Source organism: Dama dama, chromosome 32 (genome assembly GCF_033118175.1).
Source record: "Dama dama isolate Ldn47 chromosome 32, ASM3311817v1, whole genome shotgun sequence".
Taxonomy (NCBI): domain Eukaryota; kingdom Metazoa; phylum Chordata; class Mammalia; order Artiodactyla; family Cervidae; genus Dama; species Dama dama.
The window spans coordinates 44275230-44297050 of NC_083712.1; the positions used below are offsets into that span (position 1 = coordinate 44275230).

Here is a 21821-nt window from a genome sequence, read left to right on the forward strand (position 1 = left end):
CTAACTTTTCTCGAGCGTTAAGCTGATGAACGGGGCATTTTCTATGATCAATGGGTAACTGCTGGAGCTACAGTAATCTCTGTGAGTAACCTCTATTTGTAGGTCTCTGCAGGCAAATTGATTTTATATATCGCTCTCTTGTAAAATGCTGCTGTAAAATGATCCATCTGTATGGTTGACTGCTTTTGCTTGCTAGTCTTGTCTTTCGACCATCCCGGTGCTAGACTGCTGGGGCTGGATGAGGTTCTGTTGAATCCCGACCAGAGAAGCACATTCCGCATTTATTCCAGGGCTGCCCACGCCAGCTGTTCTTTAATTCCCCAGCGCCCGAAAGACACCAACTGCCCTCCGAGCGCCATCGCCCAGTCCCTCCCCTGGCTTTCACCTGGAATGTTTATTTTAGCATCTGACATTGGATTTTTCAAATTATTTATTTTTAGGTAGAAAGCAGAATATTATGCTTACCTGTAATTTTATTTCCTTTCATTGTCCCCCCCCCCCCCCTTGGGAGCTCAGAATTCCATCACCCCGTTTCTCCCCATTTTTGGACGTATTATATAGAAAGAGGAACCGGCTACCCCTGTAGTTTTAGAGACCTGATGTGGAGGCTTTGGATGGGAGTAGGGGCGGAGCTTCTCTTAAAGAGCCCAGACTGCTCTCCTCCCGTTCTGCCTGGGTGCCGGGACAGACGCTGGCTTGCAGAGCACCGGGGGCTGAGTTGGTCTCTGCTGGGGGTTTATTTTTCCTCAGTTTACACACTGGGATGTGTTCTTCTAATCTGTTGAGAGTGTCACCTTAAGAGTATTTCAAGGTTTATTTCTCATCAGGGAAGTTGACTTTGCTGCAGTTTGCATTTTCAGAGATACTTGGAACCATTGCTCATGTTGACTTGCAGCCTGAATCCTTAGCACAACTGTGGGATGCTCTTACTGAGCATGAGAACTACTGAATGTGAATCTGGACCTGCTACGGCTTGTGACAGGCGGGAGGCAGACTGGAGCTGTTGTTTTCCACTGCACCTGGCGTCTGTCTTGACACCCAGCACTTTAGGGAAGTCCCCGGCTGCAGCAGCTCATCACTGCTGGGCAGTCCAGCTGCTAGCGTTTCTGGTTTTAAAACAAGAATTAGTACTTAAAATGTTAATGTCTTAAGTATTAAATTTCTTTAATATCAGTTTCAATATTAAAATATTTAATAAAATATGTAAGGATTTATATTAGTACTACCATACCATATCTGTGTTGACTTTAGCAGAAGAGAGCCTGCTATAAATAAGACTGTGGAGTTCTGTGAAAGTTTAAACTTTATTTGCTTTTAGGAATAAAATTAAAAAACAAACAATTAAGTCAGAGAAATTTAAAAATTGGGTTTCCAGAGGGTAGAATAGTGGTGACCAGGCGCTGTTGGGTAGGGAAAATGAGAAGTTGGCCCAAGGGTGCAAAGGTTCAGTTAGAAGGTCAGTGAGTTCTGGGGCTCTAATGTACATCGTCGTGATTACAGTTAGTAATATTGTATGATATACTTCGAAGCGGCTAAGAGAGTCGATCTTGAATATTTTTGCCACAAAAGAGAAGTGGTATTGCTGTGCTGTGACCGAGGTGTTATCTCAAGCCGTCGTGGCGATCAGCTTTCAATCCGGTGTCTCAGACCGGCAGCTGTACTCCCTGCCCTCCCCAGTGCCCTGTACCAGCTACATCCGTGAAGCTGGGAAGAATGAAAACATGAAATTGGGTTTTTGAAAGTTTGAATTCCTAGCAGGAAGAAGTAGGAAAAGCTAGGATGCTTGCAGTCAGAAGAGCAGCGGTGATCAGAAGCGGCAAGTCTGGTAGGGGAAGCACAGGGCAGACGGAAGAAGACACAGATGAGAGTGGGTGGTGGATCAAGGTGGAGAAGCCCGCTGCCTGAGAAGAGCAGACCAGCTTTAGAAACCGTGATTTTACAGACAGACCTGAATTCAGCCCCTGTAGCTTAGAATTTCATCTCCGGGGTGAGCGCCAGTGCTCTGCACACGGGCGGAGACCTGGGGTTAGGATTGCGGCCGCTCCTTAGCTCAAGTTTTTCCCTTCCAGGTGCTGTGAGCTGCCACTCCCAGCTCACAGAGCTCCTCTGCAGTTGACTGGAATGGGAAGCTAGTCTTATTTCCCCGGGGATTAGAATCAAAGGAGAAAAATTGGGCTCTGATTCATTAGCATGTAAAATTGAGTTTGTGGTGAGCACAGCTGTAACTATTAATCACCTGGGGAGAAGTGTCCAATTAATGGAGCAGTCTCTACTTGTGTGCACATACTAATAGTTTGTGTAGTGGTTGGCAGACCTTTTCCTGGGTCTTGTAGTACATAAATACCTTCTATATCTGTGCTTTTTAGAGAGTTGCTAGTGACCCGATAATAGCCAGCACCCTCAAGTACAGCCTTCTCCAAAGTGTGACTTTTATTAGAGTGAAGAGTGTGTACCAAAATATAATGTACTTAGATTACTCACTTAGCAAATTATCATTACTCATACTCATTTTGTGCCATTTTATCATACTGAATATGTTTTCTGTTGCTTAGTAAAAATAGATTATTCTTCTGTTTTCTTTTTTAAATACAAATTTTTCTATTGCATTGCAAATCGAAATCCTAAATGCATCTCTATTACTGGAGGGATTTATTGATTATTAGACACAAAAGCATTGATCACTATTATTCACAATTATGGATTATAATTTCTTGTTGTTTAGTTGCTAAGTTGTATCTGACTCTTTGTGACCCCTTGGACCTGCTTGACTCCTCTGTCCATGGGGTTCTCCAGGCAGGAATCCTGGAGTGGGTTGCCATTTCCTTCTTCAGGGGATCTTTGCAGATCAGTGATGGAAACTGCATGTCCTGCATTGGCAGGTGAATTCTTTACCACTGAGCCACCAGGGAAGCCCAAGGATTATGATTACTTATGGGTAAAATGTACTTGAGATATTTTACTCTGCAAGGCTTATTATGTTGCTTTGTAAATTGGACCTCTGTCTTCAGTTTTTTTAATTGATTTATGAAATTTCAGACTAGAGGGGAAAAATCAGTCACCCTCTGTCTATGGGATTGAATTCTTCCTTGACAGGCCAGGGGCAGTGTGTCTTTAAGCCTGAAAGTTCTATCAATTTTCCAATGTTGAAATAACTTAAGAATTTATAGTTCTTTTATCATACTAACTGATTTTGTAAGTTTTAAGATGTTTACTAACTGATATTCATTAGGGAACAGAGAGCACCATGGATGTTATTGCATTTATGAACAACCTACAGGGAAAGGAGAGAAACGGACTTCCAGTGGCTAGGTTAGCCGTGATTTAGAAAGGACTGAAAATCTGCTGAACCATGCTCACAAAAAACAGTGTTCTCTTGAAAGGGCGGTACAAAAGTGAATTTGCCCGTCCATTTTTATTTTACAAGTGATCTATCCAATGACATGACCATTGAAAGTCTGGGGAAATATCCCAGTTTTTAAAGATAGAAAAACCTTACCTTCCCTCAGCTCCTTTCCTTTAAGCTCCAGTGTAATTTCTCTAAGGCTACGTACAGATGTTAATGTATGGGCGTTTACTAATGCTCAGGTTTACATTTGTAGTCTTTTTTTTTTTTTTTTTAAGGACTTTATGATCTTCTGTGTAAGGGTAGAGTCGTTGACCATCATTCATTGTGAGAGAAATTCTCTGTGAGCTATAAACTAAAGACAGGGTCCCATCACAGTCTAGGTGGTTCTCTTCCTCTGCTGAAAGGATGCTGGATCAGCTGGAAGGCAAACCCAGGCCAGAAGGCACAGCCTTTCTCTGGGCAGGAAGGAGAGACTGCCTCTTTACTTGTTTACTTAATTGAACCCTTGGGCCTTTCAGTCAGGAGGCAGGAACTCTTGAGATTATCTTTTAGAGTAAAAACCTGTTATTTAAATGTAGTCAGTACAATTCATAGATATTGTGGTGGTTGTCTGGAGGAGTGCTTCCATATTTTAGATGTATGCAGATCACCCGGGGTTCTTTTTGGAGGTACGGATTCTGATTAGGAAGGTCTGACCTGACATCTGAGTCTGCGTTTTGAACAAACACTTGGGTGATGCTGCTGCTGCTCCGTGGCCACACTTTGAGTAGAAAGGTTCTAGGGCAGTGCTTTCAAACAGGCTTCTCATGAGCAGGAGAAAGTCTTCTCTGTGCCTGCTGCAGTGTTGTAGCCAGCTACATATGGAGCACTGGGTTTTCAATTTTATTTAATTTTAATTAATTTAAATTTAAGTAGTTTTATGTGACTGAGACTGCCATATGGAACAGCATAGCATTTGGAGAGTAAGATAATCAGTTGAGAAATTTAAGTTTAGTGGTAATTGTCCATGGAGGATTATGGTGCATTCTAAAACTACGGCCAAGTTGTCCCCACTTAACTTGACCGCTGCTTAAACTTTGTCTGCAGTAGACAGTACGTGCAGATGGAGTTGCTGGGCTGCAAACTCCTTGATGGCCTTGCTTGTGGCTCTGTTTTCCAGTGCTCAGCATATTCTTGGCGCACAATAAATGTTGGCTGATGAAGTGGAAGAATTAGGTAGTTCCAAAGTTAGGCAGGACCTCCCCGCCCCCCACAGTGTTTCCAGCATTCTGTTCAGCCTGTCCTTGGGAGTGGGGGACAGAATTTGAGTGGCATTGGCATGTAGTATTTTGCTTATGTTTTGGGAAGCATCTTTCTGTTTCTCTTTTGAAATTCTATTAAACGGTATCCTGTTGGTTGTAGGATATTATTCATTCATTCATTGATTCAACAAATATATCCATTTTGCTTGGTACTGTTATTCTGGGCTCTGGGGATATAATAATGGTAAAGATATCAGACAGAGTTGTTTTGGAGTTTATGTTCTAGTGGCAATACAACAAGACAGAACAAAGGTAGATCCTTTTCCTCAAAATGACTGGGCCCAGTTCCTAGGGAATGTGTGATTTGTAACTGGTGTTTCACGGACATGGCCATCATAGTCTTTTGGGAAGCCTACATCCAGTTCCTCAGAATCCCTCATGATAAACGTCTTTACTTCACATTTCTACAGTGAAACTGTGACCAAGTCTGCAGCAGGCTTGCCAACTCGTTCTTTTTCTTTTTTCTTCCTCCCCACCTCCCCCATTTCAGCCCTTTTCTTTGAAAGAGTTTGTTACCCAGAGTAGAAAGAAATCCATTTCATCTGCTGATCCTCGGACAGGATCATTCTTAGAAGGGCCAGGGCTTTTCTGAAGCTCCTTTTTTGGAGTAGGCTTGTTTCCCCATGATCCTGAGAACTTTTTTGAGTTATAATTGACATACACCATTAAATTAGTTTCAGACATACAGCGTAATATTACATATTGTATAATGTTACATATTGTGAAGTGATCACAATATGTCCATCACCCTCCATACTTATAAAAGGTTTTTTCTTGTGATGAGGACTTTTAAGATTTACTCTTTTACCCACTTTCAAATATGCAACACAATGTTATTAACCATGATCCCCATGCTATATATTGCATCCACTTGATTATTTTGTAATTGAAAGTGTGTACTCTTTGAACCACTTCACCCATTTCACCTACTCCTCACCCTAATCCTTCTGGCAACTTCTAGTTTGTCCTTTGTATCTATGATCTTGTTTTGCTCTTTTTTTTTAAGATTTCACAAATAAGAGTGATCGTTTAGTACTTGTCTTCCTCTGACTTAATTCATTTAGTGTAATGCCCTCAAGGTCCCCTCATGGCTCAGATGGTAAAGAATCCACCTGAAATGCAAGAGACCTGGGTTCGATCCCAGAGTTGGGAGGATCCCCTGGAGAAGGGAATGACAACCCTCTCCAGTCTCAGAGAACTGTAAAATCCCACGGACAGAGGAGCCTGGCAGGCTGCAGTCCATGAGATCCCAAAGAGTCGGACACAACTGAACACAACTGAGTGACGTAACACTTTCTGAGCTTCCTTGGTGGTTCAGTCAGTAGAGAATCCACCCACCAATGCAGGAAACCCGGGTTCAATCCCTGGTTGGGGAAGATCTCCTGGAGAAGAAATGGCAACCCACTCCAGTATTCTTGCCTGGGAAATCCCATGGACAGAGGAGCCTGGAGGGCTACAGTCCATGGAGTCGCAAGAGTCAGACACGACTTAGTGACTACACCACCACCTCAAGGTCCGATCATGTGTTGCAAATGGCAAGATTTATTGTTTTTTATGGCTGAACAAGATCCGTATTATTCCATAATAATATCCAACAGTATCCTTTTTTATGGCTAATTTAATATATTAATATGTTAATATTATATAGACATATACTATGTATTAATATACACACAGTTTCTTTATCTTTTCATCCATTAACGGTCACTTAGATTATTTCCATTTCTTGGCTGTTGTAAAAAATGTCAACGTAAGGGTGCCGATGTCTTTTCCAGTTAGTGTTTTTGTTTCCTTCAGGTAAATCCCCGTAAGTGGACTTGCTGTATTCTATGTGGTTCTGTTTTTAATCTGTTGAGGAGTCTCCATAGGAGGCTGCACTAATTTATGTCCCACCAACAGTGTACTAGGGCTCCCTTTTCTTCACATCCTCACCAACATTACCATTTTGGTTATAGTCATTCTAACAGGTGTGAGCGATATACCTTATTGTGGTTTTATTTTTATTTTTTGGCTTTTTGTGGTGCTCTTTATTCTTTTATATCAGGTATAATAAAAAGCAGAGATTTGGATTAAGCCAGGGAAAACAAGAATCTTTTGTGACAGGAAAACATGGGACAACTGGGACCACAAGATTCTCTAGAATTGGTTCAAATCATGATTATTGTGGTTTTAATTTGCATTTTCCTGAGGATTAGTCATGTTGAGCATCTTTGCATGTAGCTGTTGGTCATTGTATGTCTTCTTTGGAAAAATACCCATTCAGATCTGCTCATTTTAATTTATTTAATTTTTTACCTCCTCATCTTTAGATCAGATTTTTTTTTTTTTGCTAATAAGTTATGTAAGGGCGTATAAACAGGGGATATAAATAAATGTAAGTTTAAATAGAGTTCTTTATACATATATTTAAAAATTTTTATTTATTTCTCTTATTTTTGTGCTGAGTCTTCGTTGCTTTGTGTGGACTTCTGCTGGTTGTGGAGAGCAGGGGCTTCTCTTCATTGCAGTGGGCGGCTCCTCACTGTCGTGGCTTCTCTTGTTGCCGGGCCCTGGCTCTAGGCACGCGGGCTCAGTGGGCGCGGTATGCAGACTCTAGAGCTTAGGCTCAGCGGTTGCGGCCCATGGTTTAGTTGCTCTGCAACATGTGGCATCTTCCCGGACCAGGCATCGAACCCGTGTCTGCTGCATTGGCAGGCAGGTTCTTATCCACTGCACCACCAGGGAAGCCCTCTTTATATATTTTGGATGTGAACTCCTTATCAGATATATGATTTGCAAATATTTATTCCCATTCAGTAGATTGCCTTCTCATTTTCTTGATGGTTTCCTTTGTACAGAAACTTTTTCGTTTGATGTAGAAGAACTTGTTTTAAATCACATTGCATTTTATTACAGTTCTGTATCTGTGTTCCAGAAATGGATGGCTATGTAATATACAACCCAAAGCACTCCTGAAATTGTTCTTGTTAACTTTCAAAAGTATCCCATTTTTCTCTATATTAAAACAGAAAAAAACTTTTTTTAACAAGTGGATTTTGTGCATCACAGGAAAAGCATCAGGAAATAACAGAAAATAATTTGTTAGGAATCTGACCAAATACACAAAGCAGCAGATACGACTCCATAGAAAGGGGAGTATAAATAGATACCCCTCCCCAAAGTATATGTATTTCACATGAGTGTGACAAGCTCTTCTCTCTCCCTTCCCTTCCCTCCTACGCACTTTACACTACATTTTAATTTCTTTGAGGGAGGAAAATAAATGCAGAAAAGCTATAAAAACTCTTATTAATTCAAATTCTACTAGTGTGTGGTTTATATTTAGGTAAGTGCTAAAATCTTCTTCTCTCTCTTTTTTTTTTTTTTCGGTACTTAGCAAATCCCATTGTCACAGATATGAGACCAAATTTGGGCAGGCCTAATTCAGCGAGATTTTCTAGAGGAGAAGCAGCTATTTCGCTTTTCAGCTAGATTCTTGCTTCAGTAGTAGATGCAGACTGACAGAAGGCAGGAGCTCTCACGAGTGAGGCCTGGAGCCCACAGCAGCGGCACAGGCTGGGCACGTTCTCCGGGCAGCAGGCTGACAGCAGAGAGGGGGACGGAGAGAGGGGGACGGAGGCTGGGGAGGTGGTGGCCTCTGTCCTGGCCACAGGCCTCTCCATCTTGCCCGGGCTGTCACCCGTGGTTGGCTCTGTTTGTGTCCGTACTTTACCCTGCGCATCCTTCGCACATGGCCAGCGTGAGCTTTTAAACACGCGAAAGAGACTAGTCACACGCCAGCAGCGTTTAGTTCTGAATGCCCTGTGTTCAGTACCTAGCCGGTTATTAATGAATGTTTGCTGAATGGATTTTGGAAACGGTGGTCATTTAATGGCAAGTATCCATGGCCTGGTTTTAAAAGGGAACAGAAAAAAAGTCTTAGGGTAAAAGAAGAATTTGGCCTTTCTTTAAATCCCCCTAGCAATAAATAGCTCTATTTTTTAAACATAAGGAAGACATTAGAAATTCTAAATAAGAAGGTCAAGGTTAATATTTTATGAAGCTTCGGTTGTTGTTAAAGACAGTTCAAGTGGTGAGAAGAAATGCAAACAGCAAAATTAAACCACTGTGCATGCTAACATAGAGGTGCCTTAGGTGAAAGGAAAGATTTGATGTTATGCTGAGTTCTGTAACAAATGCTAGGATCAAGAGCCACCTGACATTTAAGGCTATTTCTACCCAGAACCCGCAACTAGAAGATTTTTTGCTTTTTATTTTTGTATGCTATTAGAAATGACAGTCTGACAATTCAGCTACCTCTTAGTTTTCCTTAGGAATTTACTCCTGAGAGATAAAAGACCAGGAATCTAGTTCTGACTTTTAATTCTTGTAAAATACCTTATTGAACATCGGGTTCATTTACCTTGGTCATGTCACTTAGCCTCTCAGAACATTTACTCCCCCTGGTCTGTACTAGTCCTTATCTAGGAGACAAGTGAACAAAGCTGATTAGACAGACTAGTTCTATAATGCAGGGCCAGAGGGCTGGTTGGAGTAGTAAAGCTGCTTGCCACTCGGGGCGCGCTTTGCATTCTCCTTTTCCTCCCTGCCTTTGACCAGATGCCAAGCTGCTTATCAAGACATCACAGGCTCAGTGGTTAAAGAATCTGCCTGCCAGTGCAGGGGACATGGGTTTGATCCCTAGTCTGGGAAGATTCCTCATGCCTCGGGATGACTAAGCCCGTGCACCACAACTGCTGAGCCCTTCAACCTGGAGACTGTGCTCCACAAGAGAAACCTCCGCGGTGAAAACGCCACCCACTAAACTACAGAGAGTCGGCATGCGTCATCAGAGACCCAGCGCAGCCAAAAATAAAATGTACAGAGACATCACAGGCATTTGCCCACAATTAATGCCAGTCCATCTCAGTGAAAAGTGTTAGAATGGGGTGGAGAAGTTACTTAATTTCTTTGATGTCCCCCCCTTTTTTTTTTAAATTTGTATTGACTTTTCTTTGACCCAGTGTGCCTATGTTTACATTAGCGGTCGTTTTATAAATGGCAATTTAAACTGTTAGGAACTAAGTGGGTTCTTAACTGATGAAATTTAACTTTTCTTCCTTCTGTTGAATGGATTTCATGATAGTATGTTTTGATGTTAAATACACCTTTGACTTCAGGAATAAATGCCACTTGATCATGGTGTATAATCCTTTTTGATATTTTGCTAGATTCAGCTTACTAAATTTGGGTTAAATATGGACAGCTTTCATAGAACACTTCATGATAGGTTAAAAATTGTAGTCTTTTGAAGCTTTAAAATTTGAACTAATATCCTGATAATTTATTTTATGTGTGTATACCAGATATAAAGTTCCCTTGACATTTGTAAGCAGGTGAATTCTTGCAAGGGCTGGTGATTAAGGGAACACTTAGTTAAGAGAGCAGATTTAAGTTAGATCTTGAAAGATGAAAATACTCTGATCGTATAGAAGCGAGAAGAAAAAGTGTGTCATATGCAGAGAAGAGATGGAGTGAAGCCAAGGGAATAAAAAGCTGAGTGTCAGCTTGATTTCTGGCGTATGTTAGAGAGGACCTTCCAGGAGTGTTCGTGTGCTGCGACACCCTCAGAGAAGCAGAGGTATCCACAGGGTTGTTGAGCGAGAGGAGAGAGTAGATGAGAAAGATGGACTGGGGCTGGATTATGGATCTCAACTCCTGGATGAAGGAGTTTGAATTTTAGACTTTATTCTGTAGGCGGCGAAGAATTACTGAAAGCAACTGAAGTTTTTGCTTTAGGAAGATTATTGTATATAAGATGAAGTGGGAGACAAGGCTGGACTTTGGATAATCATTTCAGAAGGTGTTTTTAAATTTCAGGGAAAAGACTGAAGATGCACACTAGGTCAGCTCACTTCCAATAAAGATGGAGGGAAGAGGGAGATGTAAAGCTTAGTAGAGGTAGATTAGATAAGCTCTGGTTTTTGTTATGTCATGTTGGCAAGTCCATTATTCTGATGGGCCTGTTTTCTTGCTAATTATGTAAGGTAACTGAATTAATTTGATTCCTCTGACTTTTGCCATTTTATATTATATGATCTTCAAGTTTTTGTAAAGGCATGTGCTATTGTTTGGTCGCTAAGTCGTGTCTGACTCTTTTGTGACTCCATGGATTGTAGCCTGCCAGGCTGATATGTCCATGGGATTCTCCAGGCAAGAATACTGAACTGGGTTGCCATTTCTTTCTCCAGGGGATCTTCCTGACTCAGGGATCGAACCTGGGTCTCCTGCATTGGCAGGCAGATTCTTTACCTTTGAACTATCTGTGAAGCCCCTTGTAAAGACGTACTCTCACTTATATAAAACATCTATAGGAAATATTTCCACCTGTGAACTAAGTACTTTTCTAATAATTTAAGGCTATTTTACTATGTTAAAAAAGCCCAGGCTTTTGGATTGTATACTTTTTCTTTCTTTGTATTTTAGCAATAAATTTATAGCTTTTAAACTGCCAGAAGAATTTTAAGTCCCCCATATGATTAAGGAAGAAAAAAACTGTTAAAAGCCTAAAAAGTGTAAAATATGAAAAATGTTTTTAAAAACATGTAAAAAGATGTAAACAAATGCCAGTACTTCGCAAATTATTTTATGACGCCAGTTACTGCCCACACTAGATAGCACAAGACAATTACAGCCCAGCAGCGTTTATGAATATAGGTGCGGAAACACTAGAAAGCTGAATCTAGCGTCATGTAAAAAAGGATTCTACAGCATGACCAAGTGGCATTTGTTCCAAGATTGCAAGGTTGGCTCAGTACATAGAAGTCTGTTGGTGACTTCTGACTAGAATAAAAGACAGAATCCACATGGGAATCTCAACTGACAGAGAAAAAGACATTTGACAAAATTCGGTACCTTTTCATGATAGAAACACTTGATAAACTAGAAATAAAAGGGATCTTCCTTATTCTGATATAGGGCATTTGTGAAAACCCCACAGCTAACATCATACTTCATACTGAAAGCTTTCTCGTAAGATCCAGAATGACGCACAGACGTCTACCTCTTACCAGTTCTGTGGAGCATTGTAATGGAGGTTCTGGCCAGTGCTATTAGGCAAGAAAAAGAAATAAAAGGCATCTAGATAAGAAAGAAAAAAAGTAAAACTTCCTCTGTTCACAGATAACATGATCTCGTATGTAGGAAAGCCTAAGGAATCCACGTCGTGCTGCGATTCATGGGGTCGCAAAGAGTCGAGCATGACTGAGTGACTGAACTGAACTGAAGGAATCCACAAAGAAACCATTAGAACTTGTAAGTTCGGCAACCAGCTGTATTTCTATATGCTAGCAGTGAAGGATCTGAAATGGAAAAAATTCTACTTATAATAGCATCAAAAAGAAAATACTTAGGGGAATAAGTTTAACAAAAGTAGTGTCAAACTTGTACGTTTGAAACAAAAAGATGTTAAAAGAAATGAAAGAAAATTAAATGGAGAGACATCGTATAGTCGTGGATCAAAAGACCTGATAGTAATATTGTTAGGAGGCAGTGCTCCACAGATTCATCCCAGCCTCTATGACAGTTTGAGCTGTCTAGCAGCTGATCCTAAAATTCATACTGGAAATGCCAGGGGCCCAGAGTAGCCACCACAACCAGGAGAAGGAAGAACAAAGCAGGAGGACGCACACTTACTGATTTTACTTCTGCGCAGCCACGATGATCAAGATGGCGTTACACTGGCTTCAGGCTCAATGGAGTAGAATTCAGAGTCCAGACATAAACCTTCACATTTATGGTCAGTTGATTTTCTTCAAGGGTATTATGCAGTTCAGTGGGGGAAGTAATAGGTTTTTCAGCAGCAGTGCTCGGACAAGTGGATAGCCACATGCGACAGAGTAAAGTTATATCTCCATACCTTGTAAAAAGTTAACTCAGAATGGAACGAAGGTCTGCATGTAGTAGCTAACACTGTAAAACTCTTAAAAAAAGAATAAATCTTTGTGACCTTGGATTAGACAATAACTTGTTCCTGATGCTGGGAAAGATTGAGGGCAGGAGGAGAAGGGGACGACAGAGGATGAGATGGTTGGATGGCGTCACTGACTTAATGGACATGGGTTTGGGTGGACTCTGGGAGTTGGTGATGGACAGGGAAGCCTGGTGTGCTGCCGTCCATGGGATCGCAAAGAGTCGGACACGACTGAGTGACTGAACTGAACTGTTACTTATGACACCAGAAACATAAGCAACAAAATAAAAAAATAGATAAGTTGGATTTTATCAAAATTTAAAGAAGAATTGTGCTTCAAAAAGGCACCATAGACTAACTGGAAAGACAACGCACAGGACGGAAGAAAATGTCTGCAAAGTGCATGTCTGAGGAGGAGCTTCTGTTCCGAATGTGTAAAGGAGCCTTACACTCAACAGCGAAAAGCGAAGTCACCCAGTTATAAGGTGGGCAAAGGATGTGGATGGCTGTTTCTCTGAAGAACCCACACAGATGGTCAACAAGCGTGTGACGAGGTTCTCAACACCATCAACCACTGTGCATGTATGTGTTAAGTCTCTTCAGTCGTGTCCGACTGTGTTCGACCCTGTGAGCTGTAGACCACCAGGATCCTCTGTACATAGGGTTCTTCAGGCAAGAACACTGGAGTGGGTTACCATTCCCTTCTCACTGCTGCTGCTGCTGCTGCTAAGTCGCTTCAGTCATGTCCAGCTCTGTACGACCCCACAGATGGCAGCCCACCAGGTACCCCCATCCCTGGGTTTCTCCTGGCGAGAACACTGGAGTGGGTTGCCAGTGCCTTCTCCAAGGCATGAAAGTGAAAAGTGAAAGTGAAGTCGCTCAGTCGTGTCCGACCCTTAGCAACCCCATGGACTGCAGCCTACCAGGCTCCTCCGTCCATGGGATTCTCCAGGCAAGAGTACTGGGGTGGGGTGCCATTTCCTTCTCCTCCCTTTTCACTAGGGAAATGCAAATCAAAACCCCAGTGGGGTGTCATTTCACACCCACTGTGACAGCTGTGATAAAAATATGGACTGTATTAGAACCCTCAGACTTTGCTGGTAGGAATGTAAAATGGTGCAGTTGCTTTGGAAAGCTGGCGGTTTCTCCAAACATTAAACACAGAGTTACCATGTGACCCAGAATCCACTCATAGGTATATATCCAAGAGAACTGGAAATAAATGTAGACACAAAAACTCGTACACAAATGTTCATTATTCATAGTAGCCAAAGTGTGGAAATAACACCAATGCCCATCAGCAGATGAGTGGGAAGAAGGTACAAGGATGAACCTTGAAACCACTGTGCTATGTAAAAAAAAAAGACAGTGTCTCATATTGTGTAATTCTGTTGATACGAAGTAGAACACACAGATCTATAGAGACAGAAGGTAGGATGGTATTTACCAGGGCTTGAAGAGTGACGGTTAATAGATAGAGGTTTTTTGGTGGTGCTGGGAGGTGATGAAAATGTTCTAGAGTTAAATAGTGGTGATGGTTGCACAATTTTATGATATATTAAAGGTAACTGAATCTTAAAAGGGGAAAAATTAAAAGTCCTATCACATTCTTTATTGAAATATCTAAACGTCATTATACCACAGGAAGAGAAATCTTTATTGCTTTTAACTCTGTCCCTTTTCAAAATCATGGTTTGAAAGTTCCTCCCTCCTCAGATTTCAGCAAGCCACATCCTCTGAGATCTGTCTTGTGAAGTTGTTATAAATGCTACCATCACAGAGAAGTGCTGCTTGGATCCCATCAAAGTTGATTCAAATTTAATTTAAAAATATATTTCAAATTATTAAAATGATATGAAACAGAACACACTCTAAGATGTATTATTATTTATCAATTTTTCTGTACTGTGTATACCAAATGTTAACTCACGTTTCCAAGTTACGTTGTTTTGCGTATATGCCTTGGAATCAAGTCTTTAATGTCATTTCATTGTATATATTCAGACAGCTGTCAAATGTTTCACTGTCGCTTGCAGTGCTTGAAAAACAGTAACAAAAGCAACAGGTGTCCTCTGTCATAAAACTGTCTAGGCGAGGACACTACATTCCCAGTGCACATGAGAATATTCTCTGTACGAGGTAACCAAAACCAAGTTCAGAAGGAAATTGGGTCCTGGGGTGACAGGACTGTAACTGTTACCCAGAAATCCTCAATTTAAAGTTGTATTTGTCAGAATGTCTTCCTTGTTCTCAGTGACTGCCATAGTAATAAGAAAAGGTTGTTAATTGCATCCTATATAGTAAATACATACTGTTGTTTTTACTGCTTCGTATATTGGGGTTATGCATAAGATGCTGCTTAAATTTCATGCAGCTAGGATCCTGGAAATCTTTATATATTAAATTTCCTATTCCATTTTGACTTCACTCTCATTCCCCAGAGATGTTCTGAAAGCATCTTTTCCCCCCACAGAAATCCAACAGTGCAGGGGAAGTTTCCAGCTGAAAAAAATATTTACTGACTTTAAATAGCTCATATCTTTTTTCCTGGGGCTCTGTCTCAGAGATTGCACTGCAGCGATCCTGTTAGTTCAGTCATAAGGCAATTTGTTGTTGTGCCCAGTATAAATATTTTAGTTGCTATTTCATGAGCGATATTCGGAAAGGGATACATATCCTTATTTTAATCTGTTTTTGCATATGCAGCAACCGAGTTGCATGTGTGGGAAAGAAGCTGGATTAAATTGGATTGCCTCTGTCTATGCCAGAACCTCTGTGGGTTCTCGTGTGTAAGCCCAGTGGCGGGGACGCCCTGGCAGGGTGTTGAGCAGCTTGTGTTGCAGAGGGTGGGGGAGGCGCCAGTGAAAGGGCCACCTGAGGATGACCGAGCGCCCGATAGGTGTGGGAATTGATTCACATACATGGGAATGTGCCGCTCAGAACGAGTCACGTGTCTCTTCTCTTCTCTTTGTAGGTGATCATGGAGGAAGCACTTTACTCCCCCCGAACGTCACGAATGAGTTTCCGGAGTATGGGACCATGGAGGGAAGTGGAGAAGGCCTGAGAGCCTCTCTGGAGTTTGATGCCGAGTCTCTGCTGCGCTGCCCGGGGTCGCCGCAGGGGGCCCAGCCCCTTGCCGGCCGTCACTCTGGGCCTGTCGGTGTCGCCGGAGGACCAAAAGATGTCAGAAGGCTCCCTTCTCAAAGTCACTTCAAGGAGCCGAGTTTACAACCCATCGACTCTCTGATTTCAGCTCTGAAAGCCACAGAAGCCAGAATAGCTTCAGGAACGTTGCAGGCTACAAAGGTACTGGATGGAGCTGCGGTTTCTAGTGGTTCCGCTCAGCAGGGGGGACAGGAGCCAGACACCGCCAGTCAGAAAGCAGCGAAAGCCCACGCGCTGTTCCCTGCTGGCCGTGAAAAGTCGCCCGATATACCTCTTTCAGCCAAAGTTCCGACTGAGGAGCATTTTTATTTGAGCACCCAGGAGGATCTGACTGCACTATTAACTGGAGAGACTCAAGCAGAGCCATCCCTAAGAGCTAGTAATGGACGAAAGGGGGCTGTCCACGTGCCAGAGCCAGCTGGTCCAGCGTCCTTGGCGGGCAGCCCCGCGACCCACAGCTCAGCGGGCGGTGCTGGTTTGTTGAGAGAGAGTAGGTCTGACCAGTGTGCTCGGGGACGCCCAGGCCCGGGCAAGCATGTGGCGTTTCAAGGAGTGGAAACACTGTGGACCGGAGGGGAGGAGAGGGAGGCCCGGCACGCTGCGGACGTTCAGACGTCCCCGGGAAGGACAGCCCCTCCTGAAAGCAGAGAGTTTTCCGAAGTGCCCAGCCACCTCATCTCGTCTGCCGCTCTGCGTGACTCCGCGCCTCCTGAGAGGCCGGGGCCTCCCGTGCCGCTGCTTGAGACGGTAGAGGATGAAGTCTTCCTGAGGGAGGACAAGGACCACGTGGAGAGGAGGCCTGAACCGGAGGGGGACGGGGAAAGGTGAGTTCCCGGGGTCCTGCTGCCTGTGATGTCTGCAGTGTGCTCCACAGCGAGGTTCACGACGTCCTCCGCAGAAGGGAAGAGAAGTGACCGCGTGCTGCCTTGCTTCTAACGTTGTCCCTCTGGGGAGACCGTGAACCCTAAACTGGGCGGACGGACCCATTTCTGCTTTTTCTTTTTTGGTATTTGACAGGTTTCAAGTTTTCTAGCATCACCATAACTAAACACCCCACAGTTATCTTTCATAAGGAAAGATAATTGTGGAAAGGTCTGGACTCTTCTGACACATCCTCTAGTCGTTGCAGCCCTAGCTCAGGCACTTCTTCTGGCTACAGCCCCGTTGTCTGCAAACAGCCCCTGTACATGTAGGAACGCAGAGGCTCTGGCGTGGGCTGCTTCAGTTTTCTAGGCTTAGAGAGGCCATCAGGAGGTCAGAGTCCAGTTGTTCCATGGCACTGACATGGGACTCCCTTCTCGCAAGCAGCTTGTTTGAATTATGGCCCTGATGACAAAACCTGGCATCATATGGTATTTCCTGGACTTTCTCTACATTTCTGGCATCCGTACCAGCTGAGAGTCTGGAGAGATGGAAGCCGTGCGCGTCCATCTGCACCTCCTGAGCTAGTGGTCTGACCGTAGAGAGCTCTTTTCGGCAAAGTCATTTCAAATGTGTGCCATCTCGTCTCCCGTCAGCCCTCCACCTTTGGTAGTTCACAGGAGAACGTGTGCTGCGCCTGAAGGGTTTTGCTTGTCTGTTGTAAGGAGATGCCTCTTGCTCCGTGGTTGGCTCACAGATCTGCTCTTAGGACTCCTCTCCCTGCCCTCCCCACCCCCTTCACAGAGAGCCTCCAGACTTCCTCAGAAGGCACGTGGCTCCGTAATTACCCTCCCACTGGGGTCTGCGCTTCTGCAGGTTTATTCGTTCATTCCTCCTTTCCTTTCTGTCCTTCCACAAATGGTTTTCCGTTGTCTGCTGTGTCCTTGATATGGCTAGAGATGCTGGGCATGAAAGGAATGTTCAAGATGGACATGGCCCTGGGGAGTCCCTGATGGTCCCGTGATTAGGCCTCTGTGCCTCCTCTGCAGGGGGCATGCGTTCCTTCTCTGGTTGAAAACTCAGATCCCACAAGCTCTATGGCGTGGCCAGGAAAGAAAAATAAAAACAAAAAACATGGAGAATAGACATGACCTCTGGTCCCTGACCTCATGAAGTTTGCCACGGAAGGCCGACATACTAATAATGATGGGGCCTCCAGCTGTGTTGGGTTCTATCAAGGAAAAGAAGGGACACCTTGAATGCAGGAGAGAGGCTGATTCAATTGATGGCTTGGGGAAGGCTTCTCTGTGTAAGTGGTAATTAGGCTGAGACTTGAGGATTCAGTAGGAGTTTGCGGGGCAGAGAATGGGGAGAATAGTCTAGGCGGAGGGAGCCACATGGGCTGGTAAAGGACGGCTGCTGTCGCTAAGGGAGTGTGCTTCCTGGAACCTGCGACGCGGAGGCCTCCAGGCTCCTTTTAAGGTGTAACACTCTACCCGTGTGGCTGGACCCTCGCAGCTGGGGGCGGGTGGGGGGTGAGTGAGCAGGGTTGGGTGATGGCTTCCTCCCTGAGCTTCCCGCTTCACTGCCAGCCCCCTGAGGAGCCATGAAGGCTTGGGACCCAGAATGCTATTTGGTTTGGGGTGGACCAGTAATTTGGCTTCCCTGGCGGCTCAGATGATAAAGAATCTGCCTGCAAGGTGGGAGACCCAGATTTGATCCATGGGTCTGGAAGATCCCCTGGAGAAGGGAATGGCTACCCACTTGAGTATACTTGCCTGAAAAATTCTGTGGACAGAGGAGCCTGGCAGGCTACAGTCCACAGGGTCACAAAGAGTCTTTCACTGGCTGTTTCTCAACCTAACTCGCTCGACAGTCTTGTCTTCTTGTCACCAGGGGGCAGCCCTTGAGTTCTTGAGGGCTATTGGTCTTATTTAATCAGAAAATATTAACAGGACTTATGAAAGCTTAGTGTATTTGTTGGGCTTCCCTGGTGGCTCAGACAGTAAAGAATCCACCGGCCAAAATAAAGTCTGTCACTGTTTCCATTGTCTCCCCATCTGTTTGCCATGAAGTGATGGGACCGGATGCCGTGATCTTCGTTTTTTGAATGTTGAGTTTTAAGCCAGCTTTTCCACTCTCCTCTTTCACTTTCATCAAAAGGTTCTTCAGTTTCTCACTTTCTGCCATAAGGGTGATGTCACCTGCATATCTGAGGTTATTGATATTTCTCCCAGCAATCTTGATTCCAGCTTGTGATTCATCTGGCATTTCGCATGATGTACTCCACCTATAGGTTAAATATATTGACATAAGCCAAATGAATACAGGTGCTAGCTCTACAGACTGCTACCTTTTTCCATATGGTTGGAGAGGAGAAAGTAAAATGAAAAAATTAACCTAATATTGAAATTCTTCACTTCGATGTGCTTTCCAGGATTCTCGAGCAAGCGGAGCACTTGCGGGGTGGAGATGATGACATCCTTGGGTCTGGATACGCAGAAGACTCCACTGACGTGTACAGCTCCCAGTTCGAGACCATTTTGGACAACACCTCTTTATACTACAGTGCTGAGTCCTTGGAGACTTTGTATTCAGAGCCTGATAGCTACTTCAGCTTTGAAATGCCCCTCACTCCAATGATACAGCAGCGCATTAAGGAAGGCGGGCAGTTCCTCGAGAGGACGTCGGTGGGAGGACAGCAGGACGTCCTGAGCATCTCGGCGGATGGCGGGATAGTGATGGGCTATTCCAGTGGGGTCACCAACGGGCTGAGTGGCTCCAGTAACTCCATCTACTCGAAAGGCACCCCAGAGATCGCTTTCTGGGAAAGGTACTGGTCCTGATCTCTTAATTTCGTGCTGGTGGTTTCTGTAGCATTTTTTTTCCCCCTTTGGGAAATCTGAGTGTGGAACCTATTTGGAGAGCATTGGGCCGGTTTCCATGGATATAAGTGAATGGCATGAGTGAAAAGCAATTTGGGTTTTCGGGGCAGGTAGAGTACAGTTTAGTGGTTTGCCAAATTGGCAACCTCTGGACATTCTGTTTGGCTGTGTATCTTGTATTCCTACAGGTAAACTCCTACAGGTAAAAATTCCTACAGGGTCCCACGCAGATTCTGTGGGTGGTGAGTGGGTGTTAGTGCCCAGGATGCAGCTTTTGTGGCCACGGCCCTGCCCGGTGCTGGAAGGGGTGTCGGGAGAGCTCGGCTTGCCTTCTGCCTCTGGCATTGCTTGATGACTTGGGGTGGGTCTCTGATTAGGCCAGAGATTCCTTGATTGTCAGTTGAGGCTGTCGGTTTAGACAGTGACTTCAGTCTCTTTCGGCCCTTGGCTCTTTGAGGTTTCATTCTGCTGGGATGTCCTCCTGAGACAGTGCGAGGGGGTCTGCTGATAAGGAGGCTTGATAAGTTTGATCTCTTGGTCAGCGCCATATTTATTTTCTCTCTTTACTTTATGTTTTAAGCCTGCTTGGAACACAAAATGAGAAGTTACGTAGGATTTATATGTCGTGCTATCCTCTAGTGATTCCCTGTCTTTTTATGGATTATCCAGCATTTCACCTCTTCTTGTTCATCACTCTGGGGTCATTTACCTGTCCTTCAACATCATTTACCTGTCCTTCAACAACAGAGAATGCTAAACTTCCTAATGATTTTATGAATTTAGTTTTACTATGTTTTTCCTGACTGGGGAGGTGAAGGGGAGGGTAAACTGGGATAAACTTTTAAAGTTGTATGAAAAAATGTCAATGCTTTTTTTAGAAGTCAGTATTCATATTGCAGGTTTCTACTGAGCCTGTTTTGATGATCAGTCTGTCCTGTGTTAAGCATTTCCTATTAGCAGTTTATAGGTTTATAGTTCACTGGATGAGCACATTCAAGCCTGGCGCATGGTAACCCCGCAGCTCTGCATTGCCATGTGAAATAGACCATGGGCGTTCATTGTCTTCTTGGGTGACACAGTCTCAGAGGCAGAAGACCGTGGTCTGAATTTCTTGGATAAGCCTCTTATTCTCTCTGAAACCCCTTTTGTTTATTTGCATAGCGGGGCCAATGATATTTAGTATGCTGTGTGGCCATGGGATTTAAAGAGTTAATATGGATTAAAACACTAGCATCATACCTGGTACAGAGTGGAGCCGGAGCAAATGCGTGAATTAGAACTGGCTGATGGAGCCGCATTTACACTTCCTGGGTCTATAAGAGGGGACGTCCCTGAGGGAAGAGCACATCTCTGAGGGGGATGTTTCTAGAAGGGGCCCGAGAGAGGAGTGTCTCTAAGGGGACCTCCTTGAGAGGAGTGTGTCCTTGGGTGGATGGCGCCACTTTAGTCCCTTAGTTTCACCATGGTCTCTGGTAACTGTAAGTCGTGATAAAATGCAGATAATTTCATTGAAATTCCAGTCCAGCTTTCTGGAGTTGTTGATATTACAGGTCTGAAATAGGTTGGACCTGAGGTGTTTTGGGCTGAGAGGCTTTGCTGCAGAAGCCACAGGGAGGGTAAACTCTGCAAGGAGATCCAACCAGTCCATCCTAAAGGAAATCAGTCCTGAATATTGATTGGAAGGATTGATGTTGAAAATACTTTGACCACCTGATTCGGAGAACTGACTCCTTGGAAAAGACCCTGATGCTGGGAAAGATTGAAGGCAAGAGGAGAAGGGGATGACAGAGGATGAGATCGTTGGATGGCATCACCGACTCAATGGACATGAGTTTGAGTAAACTCCGGGAGTTGGTGATGGACAGGGAGGCCTGGCGTGCTGCAGTCCATGAGGTTGCAAAGAGTCGGACATGACTGAGCAGCTGAACTGAACTGAAGCTCAGCAAGGGTTTCCCTAGTAGTTCAGCTGATAAAGAATCCACCTGCAATGCAGGAGACCCTGGTTTGATTCCTGAGTCGGGACAATCCCCTGGAGAAGGATTAGGCTACCCACTCCAGTATTCTTGGGCTTCCCTGGTGGCTCAAATGGTAAAGAATTCACCTGCAATGTGGGAGACCTTGGTTTGATCCCTGGTTTCGGAAGATCCCCTGGAGGAGGGCATGGCAACCCACTCCAGTATTCTTGCCTGGAGAATCCTGATGGACAGAGGAGCCTGGAGAGCTACAGTCCATGGGGTTGCAAAGAGTCGGACATGACTGAGTGACTAAACACAGCACAGCACAAACTCAGCAAGGCAGTGGTTTGCAGAGAC

The 21821-nt window shown here is 44.1% G+C and overlaps 1 protein-coding gene across 5 annotated transcripts in view; it reads left to right on the plus strand.

The window, feature by feature from the left end:
* The window catches only part of PSD3 (pleckstrin and Sec7 domain containing 3), a 404084-nt gene that overhangs the window by 82665 nt on the left and 299598 nt on the right, over positions 1-21821 (plus strand). For all 5 annotated transcript variants that reach the window (XM_061134564.1, XM_061134566.1, XM_061134568.1 and 2 more), the window contains 2 exons: positions 15573-16587; positions 19062-19457. In XM_061134564.1, the coding sequence (XP_060990547.1) occupies positions 15573-16587; positions 19062-19457 (1411 nt within the window). The remainder of the gene's footprint in view (positions 1-15572; positions 16588-19061; positions 19458-21821) is intronic.